The sequence below is a fragment of the Macaca fascicularis genome, chromosome X, assembly GCF_037993035.2.
Source record: "Macaca fascicularis isolate 582-1 chromosome X, T2T-MFA8v1.1".
NCBI classification, from domain to species: domain Eukaryota; kingdom Metazoa; phylum Chordata; class Mammalia; order Primates; family Cercopithecidae; genus Macaca; species Macaca fascicularis.
The window spans coordinates 159,770,725-159,783,365 of NC_088395.1; the positions used below are offsets into that span (position 1 = coordinate 159,770,725).

The window sequence follows — 12,641 nt, forward strand, 5'->3', positions numbered from 1 at the left end:
CTAACACGGTGAAACCCCATCTCTACTAAAAATACAAAAAATTAGCCGGGCGTGGTGGCGGGTGCCTGTAGTCCCAGCTACTTGGGGGGCTGAGGCAGGAGAATGACATGAACCCGGGAGGTGGAGCTTGCAGTGAGCCAAGATGGAGTCACTGCACTCCAGCCTGGGCAACAGAGTGAGACTCCGTCTCAAAAAAAGAGTGAGCCCCCTAAGGCTTCTACGTGGATGTGTTGATGGAGCCAATCCACAAGGCAGCCACTCATGTAGGTCAGGACCACACCTAACTACACTGTTCTGCCGGCACCTTCCCCACACTTTGGCATCTGGTCCTTAAGAACAGACTCAGACTGGCAAGCGTCATGCTAAAAATCCATCTACACTCCATCTATAGAAGGCTGACAGAACTTCTCCAGGAATTCACAGCAGTCACCAATGATCCCACTCTTCTTTTCCGAAAGCATATAAGCTATTCTTTCTAGAGCATGGTTGGAGATTAAAGTCAACCCTCCCCAGGTCAATTCCTCATCTACCTTCTCCCTTTGGAAATTGGGATGTTTGCCAGGCTGCAGTCTGCCAGTATCTCTCCCACTCTGCAAATCCTCAAGCATCGGTGGCAATTTCATCTGCAGATGATCTCAACAGCTTCTGGACATAATCTCATCAAGTCTAAGTGCAAAGTACATCATTTAGGGATGCTACTCTTGCCCACCTGTAATTTCCATTTTCTCATCCCAGTGTTTCCTTTGCCCTTGATCACCTACCCTCCATCTCCTTCCTTACACAGACATATAAAAGGGACTGCCTTCTCCCCACTTCTCCATATCTTTCATGATTCAGAGCTCCCGGCAGGTTTTTACCTTCCCAATACTATTCCTTTTTTTTGAGGCAGAGTCTCGCTCTGTTGCCCAGGCTGGAGTACAGTGGTGCGATATCGGCTCACTGCAACCTCTGCCTCCCGGATTCAAGCAATTCTCCTGCCTCAGCCTCCAGAGTAGCTGGGATTACAGGCACCTACCACCAAGCCTGGCTAATTTTTTTTTTTTTGTATTTTTAGTAGAGACAGAGTGTCACCATGTTGGCCAGGCTGGTCTCAAACTCCTGGCCTCAGGTGATCTGCCTGCCTCAGCCTCCCAAAGTGCTGGGATTACAGGCGTAAGTTACCATGCCCAGCCCACCCCCTCCCCCATACTATTCTTAAAGCTCTAGATGCTTTTCTGGTAGATGGCCTAGTTTCCTCTCTTTCCCTCCTCACTGTGGTCTTTTTTCCTCATTTTGCTGACTATCATACTCAGAATTCTGGTTTTGAGACTCAGTCTTCCAGAGCTGCTTCCCTTTCAGCCTCAGACCACAAGATAATATTTGTTTGGAACTTCCTGAAAAATCTAGGGTATGTGTCTCATTCCTCCCAGCCTTCTCATTTCCTGACTTTCCTAAGTTTGAAGATAACAAGCTTGTTGATCAAATCTGTGATCAAACCCATCATCTTGAAAAAATGTGTTTGCCTTTTCTACCTCCACCCCTCTTTCCAACTTGGTCGCAGAGAATACAAAATCATCTAAACGACAGACTTTAAGACAAGTCTAGTGCCTGGTAAAGCACGACACACCAGGTGACTAGAGAGCAAGAATCTCTTAGGCATGGAGATTCTTGAGTCTCGCAGCACAAAACCAAGTGGGGAATAACTGTCTGTGAGCCTGAGAATCACTTGGTGCTATTGTCTGAGTGCCCTTCAAACTTCATGTGTTGGAATTTAATCCCCACTGCGGTAGCATTAAGAGGTGGGGCCTTTTGAGAAGTGATTAGCATTAAGAGGTGGGGCCTTTTGAGAAGTGATTAAGTCATGAGAGCTCCACCCTCCAAGCAAGCACCTTTCCAATGCCTTCATACACCCTTGGTCTGAGCTCCCATCCACCTCTCAGCCAGGCCCTGCTGATCAGAACGGCTGCGTGAAGCAGGAGGCAGCAAACAGGGCCCCAGGCTCAAATAGGCACTTCGTAGTTGTCTAGTTTTGCCCAACTAGTTACCCTTGGCCCTGATCAAGGCACTTAGTTTTACCAAAAACATCACCAGAAATACTCTGGCTGCCATGGAACGTAACATGCCCTCATGAGTTTCATGTGGGGAAGGCCCTGAGGTGAGGTGAGGAGAGGCCTAGCCTCTTCGTGTCACTTCTACCTGCTGTCCCTAGGTCAGCACCCCAAACACAAAGAGCCCCCCATTCAATTGCTCCCTTGTGAGTTGGACTCTGAAGGTCCTCTCCCAGAGGAGGGCAAGGCCTTACCCGTTACACCTCACTCTCCATGCAAACAGAGTATGAGACAGTAATCTGTTTGCCTCAGAGTATGTGGTGTGTGAGGGTCTTCTGATATTTCGAGCAGCCTTCTCCTATCCTCCACGCAGCCTCTGGAGGTCAGGAGAAAACTATGTGGCTTCCCTAACACAGACAGGGCTTTGGGGTCCAGGCCACAGGCTTAGGAGGAATCAAAGTCACAGGGGGAGACTGAGCCCACTGAGCTCCGTGTCCCTGGCTAGCCCATGGCTCCTTTCACAGCACCTGCCCCCTCAAACCCCACTCACAAGGACAGCAGCAAGGAAAACCCAGCAATGTAGAGATTCCTCTGGGCACGGAAAAGCTTCATGTGGAAGTGTTCCATGGCCCCAGGATTGTTCTGGAGGTTCACCTTTTCGGTCACATCATCATACTTCCGAATTTCGCGCACGGCATCTGTGGTGGAGCAGAGAGGAGACAGGCATTTAGCGGACGCTAGGGCAAGATAAGGCCATACCAGGCAGACAGGCGGCATGAAACAGGTCAGATTCACTTCCCTCAAATCGGCCTCCCCAGTTCTTCCCACTTCTACGCACACACACCCCTCATGGGATGCTGTTTGTCAGAAGCTCCCACCCTCAGGCCAGGCGCAGTGGCTCACACCTATAATCTCAACACTTTGGGAGGCAGAGGCAGGCAGATCACCTGAGGTCAGGAGTCCGAGACAAGCCTGGCCAACATGGCAAAACCCCATCTCTACTAAAAATACAAAAAAAAAAAAAAAAAAATAGCCCAGCATGGTGGTGGGCGCCTGTAATCCCAGCTACTCGGGAGGCTGAGGCAAAAGAATCATTTGAACCCAGGAGGCAGAGGTTGCAGTGAGCCGAGATCACGCCATTGCATTCCAGCCCGGGGGACAACAGCGAAACTCCATCTCAAAAAAAAAAAGGAAGCTCCCATCCTCAGACCCACTCCTTCCTCCAGCTTTTCAACCCCTGGCCCCATTCTACACAGGCCCCCAAGCTTGCTCTGCAGTTCAAGATGCGAACCAAGCCTAAAGAGTTTCTGGAAATGGGGGTGGCTTCCTTTTCCCATGGTGCTCCCAACCACGTCTTGTTCTGCTCATCTCAAGTCGGCCCAGAGGTACCTCCCTGCCATGATAAGCCAGGTTGAACCTGGTGATGGAAATGCCTGCTCAGGGGATCTAAGGTGCTTAAGAGTCAAGACCCAGGCCAGATGTGGTGGTTCACACCTATAATCCTAACACTTTGGGAGGCCAAGGCAGGAAGACTGCTTGAGGCCAAGAGTTCAAGACCAGCCTGGGCAACACAGGGAGACCATGTCTCTACAAAAAAAAATTTTTTTTTAAATAGCTGGGCATGGTGGTGCACACCTGCAGTCCCAACTACTCAGGAGGCTAAGACAGGAAGATCGCTTAAGCCCAAGAGGTCAAGGCTGCCATGAGTTATGATCACACCATTGCATTCCAGCCTGGGCGACAGAGCGAGACTCTGTCTCAAAAAAAACAAAACAAAACAAGCAAACAAACAAACAAACAAACAGGAGTCAAGACCTGCAGGATGCCAGCTAGCGGTCAAGGGTTTCATTTCAAAGCTTTACAACAGGTTTTATTATTTATAATGTTTTATTCTGGTTACAAAAGGAATTCACACTCATGGAAAGTTCAAACACACCCAAAATGTAGAAGGGGAAAGGATCCCATAACATAATCACCTCCAGCAATATACACAATAAAAATGTGGCCACCTCATCTAAAGTCATTTTTAGTCACATTACCCTATGTTACCTGCTTCGTAATAGACACCCATCTCTGAAATTATCTTAAACACATTTTTGGGGTCCATCTCTCCCAAACTAGACTACAAACTTCATAAGAGCAGAAATCTTTTATACTATATCCCCAGGGCCTGGGATAGTTTTGGGTGCAGAGTGGGCACTGAAATAATTGCTGAGTCAGTGAGCAGCCTCTGCTCCTGAAAGAGCCGCTGTTACACATAGAGCTCCAGTTAAAAACATATTTGCATTTGTCTCTAATGTAGAAATTGAGCCACACCAAACCTACTGCTTTTCCCCATGCATCCTGAGACATCGTTTTAAGTCAATACACTAAGATCTACCTAAAGAATGCTCTTAATAACTCCCATATGAGAGAGGCACTGTATGGGTATCAAGGTTTTTTTAGGGTGGGTTACAGGGTATCACTCTGTCACCCAGGCTGGAGTGCAATGGCATGATCCCGGCTCACTGCAACCTCCACCTCTCAGCCTCCCCAGTAGCTGGGACCACAAGTGTGTGCTACCACACTTAGTTAATCTTTTCTTTTTCTATTTTTGGTAGAGACAGGGTTTCGCCAAGTTGCCCAGGCTGGTTTCAAACTCCTGAGCTCAAGCAACTGCCTGGCCTCACGAAGTGTGGGGATTACAGGTGTGAGTCAGGGCACCGGTCTCATGGGGTTCTTAATTTCTGGTTTTAGGTTGCTTGGTTTTTATGTTGATCTTGCATTATAAAAATCTGCCCATCCCTCAGTACCATGAAGCAAGTACTCTCAAACGCTGTTAGCAGGGGTAAAGACAGCACACCTGTATAAAATGCAAAATGTTCATACCCTTGGGTTCAACAATCCACCTCTGAATTTATCCCACAGAAGTATTTGCATAAATTTGCAATGATTCAAGGATGCTTATAAAGAATGAATTATAGCACAACCACATGAGCGAATGCTACATGATCTTTTTTTTTTTTTTTTTTTTTTGAGACAAGAGTCTCGCTCTGTCGCCCGGGCTGGAGTGCAGTGGCCGGATCTCAGCTCACAGCAAGCTCCGCCTCCCGGGTTTATGCCATTCTCCTGCCTCAGCCTCCCGAGTAGCTGGGAATACAGGCGCCCGCCACCTCGCCCGGCTAGTTTTTTGTATTTTTTAGTAGAGACGGGGTTTCACCGGGTTAGCCAGGATGGTCTCGATCTCCTGACCTCGTGATCCGCCCGTCTCGGCCTCCCAAAGTGCTGGGATTACAGGTTTGAGCCACTGCGCCCGGCCTACATGATCTTTAAGAACAATGAGATTGCCGGGCGCGGTGGCTCAAGCCTGTAATCCCAGCACTTTGGGAGGCCGAGACGGGGGGATCACAAGGTCAGGAGATCGAGACCATCCTGGCTAACACGGTGAAACCCCGTCTCTACTAAAAAAAATACAAAAAATTAGCCGGGCGTGGTGGCGGGCGCCTGTAGTCCCAGCTACTCGGGAGGCTGAGGCAGGAGAATGGCATAAACCCGGGAGGCGGAGCTTGCAGTGAGCTGAGATCCGGCCACTGCACTCCAGCCCGGGCGACAGAGCGAGACTCCGTCTCAAAAAAAAAAAAAAGAAGAATGAGATTGCTATAAAAAGATGTCAGCCAGGCACAGTGGCTCACATCTGTCATCCCAACACTTTGGGAAGCCGAGGTGGGGCAGATCCACTTGAGGCCAGGAGTTCAAGACCACCCTGGCCAACATGGTGAAATCTCGTCTCCACTAAAAATAACAAAAAATTAGCTGGGCATGGCGGCAGGCGCCTGTAATCCGCAGCTACTCGGAAGCTGAGGCAGGAGAATCACTTGAACCTGGGAGGTGGAGGTTGCAGTGAGATAAGATGGCGCCACTGCACTCCAGTCTGGGCGAGAGTGACTCCATCTCAAAAAAAAAAAAAATGTTTAAGGTGCAGTAAGTAGAAAAAGCACAATCCAAAGTATTGGCTGGGCTCTGCTATGGACAGCAGTCTTGTCTCAGAGCTGTGCTGCCTGCTTAGGTGTGGAATGCTCCTCCTGCCATGTCCCAGCAGGAATGTGGAAGGAAACATAAATACTTTGTGAGTATGATCCCACTGCTGTAGACATTTTATTAAAGATGTCAGTATAGAAAACGCCTGTGGAAATGCACAACAAAATATTCATGATGGTTACCTGTGGGACATGGGATTATGGGGAGTTTAACTTTCTTTTTTATTTATTTATTTATTTATTTATTTATTTATTTATTTTTTTGAGATGGAGTTTCGCTCTGTTGCCCAGGCTGGAGTGCAGTGGCGCAATCTCGGCTCACTGCAAGCTCCGCTTCCCGGGTTCATGCCATTCTCCTGCCTGTCTCCTGAGTAGCTGGGACTACAGGAGCTCGCCACAGCGCCGGCTAATTTTTTTTTGTATTTTTAGTGGAGAAGGGGTTTCACCGTGTTAGCCAGGATGGTCTCGATCTCCTGACCTCGTGATCCACCCACCTTGGCCTCCCAAAGTGCTGGGATTACAGGCGTGAGCCACCGTGCCCAGCCAGGAGATTAACTTTCTAAATTCAATTTTTGAGTTTTTAAGATTACCCATTATTTTTGTAATCAGAAAAACAAGATAAACATGTTTCCTTACACTGTCACCTGCATCCAGGAATCCCACCATCCTAAGGACCACCTTGGCCAATGACCATGAGTGGGGATGGGAGACTGAGCAACACTAACCCAAGTCCCACAGTAGAACCCGGCCCTTCCTGTCTCGGGTCTCAGCCCAGGTGGGAAGATCCTGCACCCTCAGCAACTCCACCCTCCAGACGGATCTTCTCAACCCTCCCCGCCCCCAGGCAAGGCCACAGCTCTAGCTAGTTATGCCCGTTACCCTTCACTAGTACCTGTGACTAACACTTCTATTTGAAGAAGGCTCTGCAGATCTTTCTAGATTATGCTTAACATGAGAGTAGGAAGTAACCAGCCATCATGGCCATATGTCCCTCTAGAACTTCCAAGCAGTTCCCTGATCCCAAAAAAGAATGAAGGCTTTGTCAACTACCGGATTCCGCAAAGGATCTCTCAGCCCACTCAGCTGCTCTAGGAAAGAAACATACTCCTTCTGGTTTGGGGAAGGGGCAAGGCCCTGAGGGAATCATCCTCAGCGTGGTCCCTCCCTTCCCCAGTTCTTATCCCCACCCCAGACCCAAAAGCCAAAACACACATGCTCAGTTCAAAACCTCAGTAGCCTGGGGACAACACATACATTCCCTACCTACTCCTGGCTTGGAGGCTGCTCAAGGAGGGAACCCTGGTTAGAAAGAGCTACCTCTTGGGGCCTTGCCAAGTATTTCAAGAACACTGAGGTACTCGGGCAGCTGGCACCTACCCTATGTGGTTGGAAGCTGTCAGGTCACACTTGGCCTGTTCAGAGGCAATCCTGCCTGAACATATCCTATCAGGCTCTGAGACAGCAGGAAGGAGAAATGCCTAATGCTGAAGCTGGTGGGTGAGGCTTTGCACATTCCCCTGAACCACAGCCCCTCACCCGCTCAGCGTTTCTGCTGGGACTCGGTGGGAGGAGTGTTCCATACCTAGGCAGGCACCACAGCTCTGAGACAAAAGAGTGGTGTCCACAGCAGAGCCAAGCCAATATTTTGGAACCCTAACAGGGGAACATATCGATCACTTACCACAGCAAAACAACAAACATCTAACAGTCAGACAAGAGCTTTATTGATTCTTGTCTCCAGATGGTCACCCCACCACCTCATTGTAAAATGTCTGCCTTTCATCTTAACACCACCTGGCCTGGCCTTATCCCTGAGCTTGCTTGCCCTTAGACCAGTTTATCTTTCAAGCACCTGCTGGTATGCACCTCAATGTCAGAGTTTACAGAACTACAGAGCTGGAAGGACCTGGGAAAACCTCAAATCTAGCCCAGATGCAGAGAGGTCTAGGATTTCTCCCCAAGATATGCTGCCACACATTTCTGTGTCCTCCTCCTCCTACTACAGGGAACAGCAGGACTTCCCAGCTAGGCTCACTGTGTGCTTAGTTGCTCAGTCCCCCATTAAAGGTCCTGCTCCAGGCAACTCTGTTTAAGTGACTGGTGAGCAGCACTACTCAGACCAAGGTCACAGGCCAGTTAGCTTCCCTTAGCTTCAGTTCTAGAGTGACCTAAGGAGCAGCCTCAGAAACCTAAGGCGTCCCTTCTCCCAAGGTCTTGAAAAAAAGCAATGTAAGGTGGCCATCATAAGGCTGCACACAAACTGCTTTGGTATAAGCCCACGCCCACTGCTAGAGAGGCCTCTTTTTTTTTGAGATGGAGTTTCGCTCTTGTTGCCCAGGCTGGAGTGCAATGGAGCGATTTAGGCTCACTGCAAACTCTGCCTCCTGGGTTCAAGCGATTCTCCTGCCTGAGTCTCCCAAGTAGCTGGGATTACAGGCTCCCGCCACCATGCCCAAATAATTTTGTATTTTTCGTAGAGATGGGGTTTCACCACGTTGGCCAGGATGATCTTGAACTCCTCATCTCAGGTGATCCACCCACCTCAGCCTCCCAAAGTGCTGGGATTACAGGCATGAGCCACCATGCCCGGCCTAGAGGGGCCTCAAAGTGAAGAACCGACTAGAGGTCAGCAGCATGGGCAAAGGGGAGCCTCTTGCTTCCCACAAGAGAAAGACACAGCATTTCATTGGTCTATCTCCCAGCAGCCAAAACTGGATGCTACACATGAAAAGCAGCAAAGGGTTTTGCATCAGAGACCGGGGTCTAGGTCATGTAGCTGCCCTCAGCCACAGCTCACTCACCGATGACCAACAGCACAAGGATGACAATGAGAACCACAAAGAAGGTGTTGCCATAGGACACTACCAACTCCACCAGCCGGGACTTGAAAATCTTCTGCCATCTGTGAAGACGACAAAAAGGACGGGAGCTGAAGAGAAAGCACACACATGGGCTCTAGGGCCCTGAGCAAAATGGAAATCCAGCTTTGCACTCTTCTCCAATGGCCGAATAGCCCACACAAAGTCAGCCTCAGTGGCTTGCAATTCTCTAATTTGATATCCATTCAAGAGCGTTGGAAAAAAGGCCAGGTGCAGTGGCTCACACCTGTAATCACAGCACTTTGGGAGACCAAGGTGGGTGGATCACTTGAGGTCAGGAGTGCAAGACCAACCTGGCCAACATGGCGAAAACCCCGTCTCTACAAATAAAGTACAAAAATTAGCCAGGCATGGTGGTGGGTGCCTGTAATCCCAGCTACTCAGGAGGCTGAAACAGGAGAATCACTTGAACCTGGGAAGCAGAAGTTGCAGTGAGCTGAGATCACGCCACTGCACTCAAGTCTGGGCGACAGAGTGAGACCCTGTCTCAAAAAAAAAAAGGTGCTGGTCCACGTAGAGATCGAAATGTCTAGAAAACTAATCTTTTTTTTATTTTGAGACAGTCTCGCTCTGTCACCCAGGCTAGAGTGCAGTGGCATGATCTCGGCTCACTGCAAGCTCCGCCTCCCGGGTTCACGCCATTCTCCTGCCTCAGCCTCCCGAGTAGCTGGGACTACAGGCGCCCGCCACCACGCCCGGCTAATTTTTTGTATTTTTTATTAGAGACGGGGTTTCACCGTGTTAGCCACAATGGTCTCGATCTCCTGACCTCGTGATCCGCCTGCCTCAGCCTCCCAAAGTGCTGGGATTACAGGCGTGAGCCACCGCGCCTGGCCTGGAAAACTAATCTTAAACACGGGTAGTTGGCTGGGAACAGTGGCTCACGTCTGGAAACCCCATCTCTACAAAAAAAAAAAAAATATATATATATATATATATACACATACACACACACACACACACACATATATATAAAAAATCAGCTGCGCATGGTGGCAGGCGCCTGTAGTCCCAGCTACTCAGGAGGCTGAGGCAGGAGAATCACTTGAACCCAGTAGGTGGAGGTTGCTGTCAGCCGAGACCACACCACTGCACTCCAGCCTGGGTGACAGAGCAAGACTCTGTCTCAAAATTAAAAAAAAAAAAAAAAAAAAAAAGAAACCACAGCAACAAAAAGAAAACACACTGATAGTCTCTGAAAAGGGAAACTTACTTTTCATTGTTCTCCCCTTTGTAATATTCAAAATGTCTGCCCCATACACATGTTATTTCTTTAAACTGTCTTTCCACATGATAAACCTTGGTTTGCCTATATCCCCCCCCACCCTGGGTTATGATGAGATGGACCCTAGACCTCACATCATTTCCCTCCACAAATGCTTTGGGATGCAGCTCTAAGAAGAGACTTCAGAAGTGTTTACATATTGTTCAAACCAACAAGAAGCCCTCATCATCAGGGCTAGAGATGAAAATGCCAATCACGGTAGGCAACAGTATTTGTTTGAATCTGGACCCAGCAAGGTACCGATTTGGCATTTGGTAGATAAATGTCTTAAATCCCTCTTCTTATGGAAGCTCCCCCTTCCCTCCCCTCTTTCATTTGCTTTTCCAATTTGCTTTGTGTAGAAATCAGATTGTCTGTCCTCTAAAGCTTCCCAGATTAAAGCTCCCCGGGGCCCTCTATCTCTGCATGTCTTGTCAACTGTACAAAGGTTTGGTTTTCTGCAAGAATCCTCCTCAGGCAGCGCTGCATACTTTCTGTGGTATCACATCAGGGATAATTTTTCATGAAAAAACAGTTTTTAAAAATACCTGTGGAGATTTGGCCTTATTTGTAATACGTGAATTTAAATAGGGACGTGTTCAGGTATTATACATAATTAACAATTAACTTCCAATTCACTTTTAACAGGTCCTCTGTTCATTAAAAGGGAATATGGCTTCATCCTCCACAGGCTGAGTAATGTTCATGCAGCCACTGCGCAATGCCAGTGAGACTAGTTAGGACAAGAGTCACCAAATCAGCAACAACGTGACCCAGTGGTGCAAGTCTTCCGAATCCCACGCTGCCATCCCAAGACCCCGGGGGCCAAGAGTAGGCGGGAGGGCATCATTTCCAGAACTGTAACATGGATCTTCCTGCCTCTCGCGGGCATTCTGAAGACCAGAAGGCAGGGGACACAGGAAAAGGAACTGAGCAAGTCATGACGAAGCAGAACCCTGGGGAGGGTTGGCAATAACAAACACAACCCCTGCCACCCCCACCCCTGACAGGTTCTACCTGTTCCATCGGGTTCCAATTCCAGGGTCCACCAGCTGCACACACCAGTCCCAGGGCTAGGGCACAGGGACCCTCCCGCCTAACTCGCCTGCTTGCTCCACAAGCCATACCTTTTAGGAGAAATGAAGGGAATGCAGAGAAGCAACACAACAAAGACCTCCGCATAGAGGAAGGTGGCAACTGCAGTCCACTGCAGACTCATCCTGCTGCTAGAAGGTCTCCCACAGGGAGATGTGAGCTTGTTTCCTGGCAGGGCACAGAAGGAACAGGATTTGTAAGCGCTGGGCAGCCAAGAACATCCAGTTCAGTTACCCTGCGAGGCTGGGGCCGCCACTCTCCACTCGACCCCCTGCACTTTGCTTCACAGTCTCTGACGCGCTGGCGGAAGCAGGGCTCCACTAGGCAAGGCCGCTTGGCCAGCAGCGTTCACAGGCCCCACAAACTTCCGTTCGCTGGTCAGTTACCCGCCCCCCTCCAGCACGTGTGTCAACACGTCCAGAGCGGCCTCTCCCGACGATCCCTGTCCCAGGGAGCCCGAGATTTCCGACGCCCATTTAACTGAAAAGCGTTCTTCGGGAAGAGCAGTGCCAGAGCGCCAAGAGGAGGACGCCTCGGCACCCATTGGACGCTCCCTTCCCCGCCAGGCAGAACTCAGCCGCAGAGGCGGGCGCTCTGTTGGCCCAAATCCCCGCTACCAGGCGGGCCCAAGGCCGCATCTAGTCCAAGCGCTGCCGACACCCCCGCCTCCCACCGTCCCCACGGCGCCCGCGGAGAGAAACCGGCACCTCCCTCGAGGCTCAAGCGGCCTTCCGCCCGGGGCCGCTTCGCCTCCGGTGGGCTGGAGGCCCGCAAGAGCGACTCCTAGAGAGCAGAATTCGGGACCAAGCGCAAAAGCAGGTCTAGACCAAGCACCTCAAGGCCCCATACGGGGAAAGTTCTAGACGCAGTCTCCTCAGAAGCCAGGGGTCCTTCCAGTAGCCCTCGAGGGCCATAGCGCCCACCCAGAGCGAGAGCCTACTGCGCGCACCGTGGGCCCCGCCGACATGACCCCGGCCTGGCACACCGTCCCCGAGGCCCAGCAAGGCCGCTCCTCCAGGTGGGGCTTCACCGCCCCCCACCCCGCCCCCGAGCCCAGCTTCTAGAGGCACCGCCCGTTTTCCCCTCTCCCCTGCCCCTCACACCCAGGTAGGCTGCGGGCCCCGAGATTCCCCGGCCCCCGGGCCTCCCCGCGCCGCTCGCCTCTCTCCCTCGTCAAGGGGCCAGGGAGCCTCGGCGGTCCCGGAGCTCAGCCTGGCGCGCGGAGCCCGCTCACCGAGTTTCCCACAGTCAGCGTGCAGGCCCCGCCGCAGCAGCCGAACTCTCCCACAGCAGCCCCGGCCCCGCCCCTCATCCCGCGGCCGGAAACCGGAAGCGCCCGCCGGGCACCGCCCACTAGCCC

At 50.8% G+C, this 12,641-nt stretch overlaps 1 protein-coding gene across 3 annotated transcripts in view; it reads right to left on the reverse strand.

Moving 5' to 3' along the window:
* BCAP31 (B cell receptor associated protein 31) overlaps positions 1–12,609 on the reverse strand; it is a 28,581-nt gene extending 15,972 nt beyond the window's left edge. The window contains exons 1-4 of one of the 3 annotated variants that reach the window (XM_005594916.3): positions 12,516–12,609; positions 11,314–11,449; positions 8,845–8,945; positions 2,578–2,725 (exon numbers count right to left, since the gene is read on the reverse strand). In XM_005594916.3, coding sequence (XP_005594973.2) covers positions 2,578–2,725; positions 8,845–8,945; positions 11,314–11,405 — 341 coding nt within the window. In that variant the 5' untranslated portion in view covers positions 11,406–11,449; positions 12,516–12,609. Of the gene's footprint in view, positions 1–2,577; positions 2,726–8,844; positions 8,946–11,313; positions 11,453–11,671; positions 11,861–12,384 lie in introns of those variants that run through there. The other 2 variants (XM_045383733.2, XM_074029617.1) reach the window with 2 other exon arrangements.
* Between the last annotated feature and the right edge of the window lie 32 nt (positions 12,610–12,641).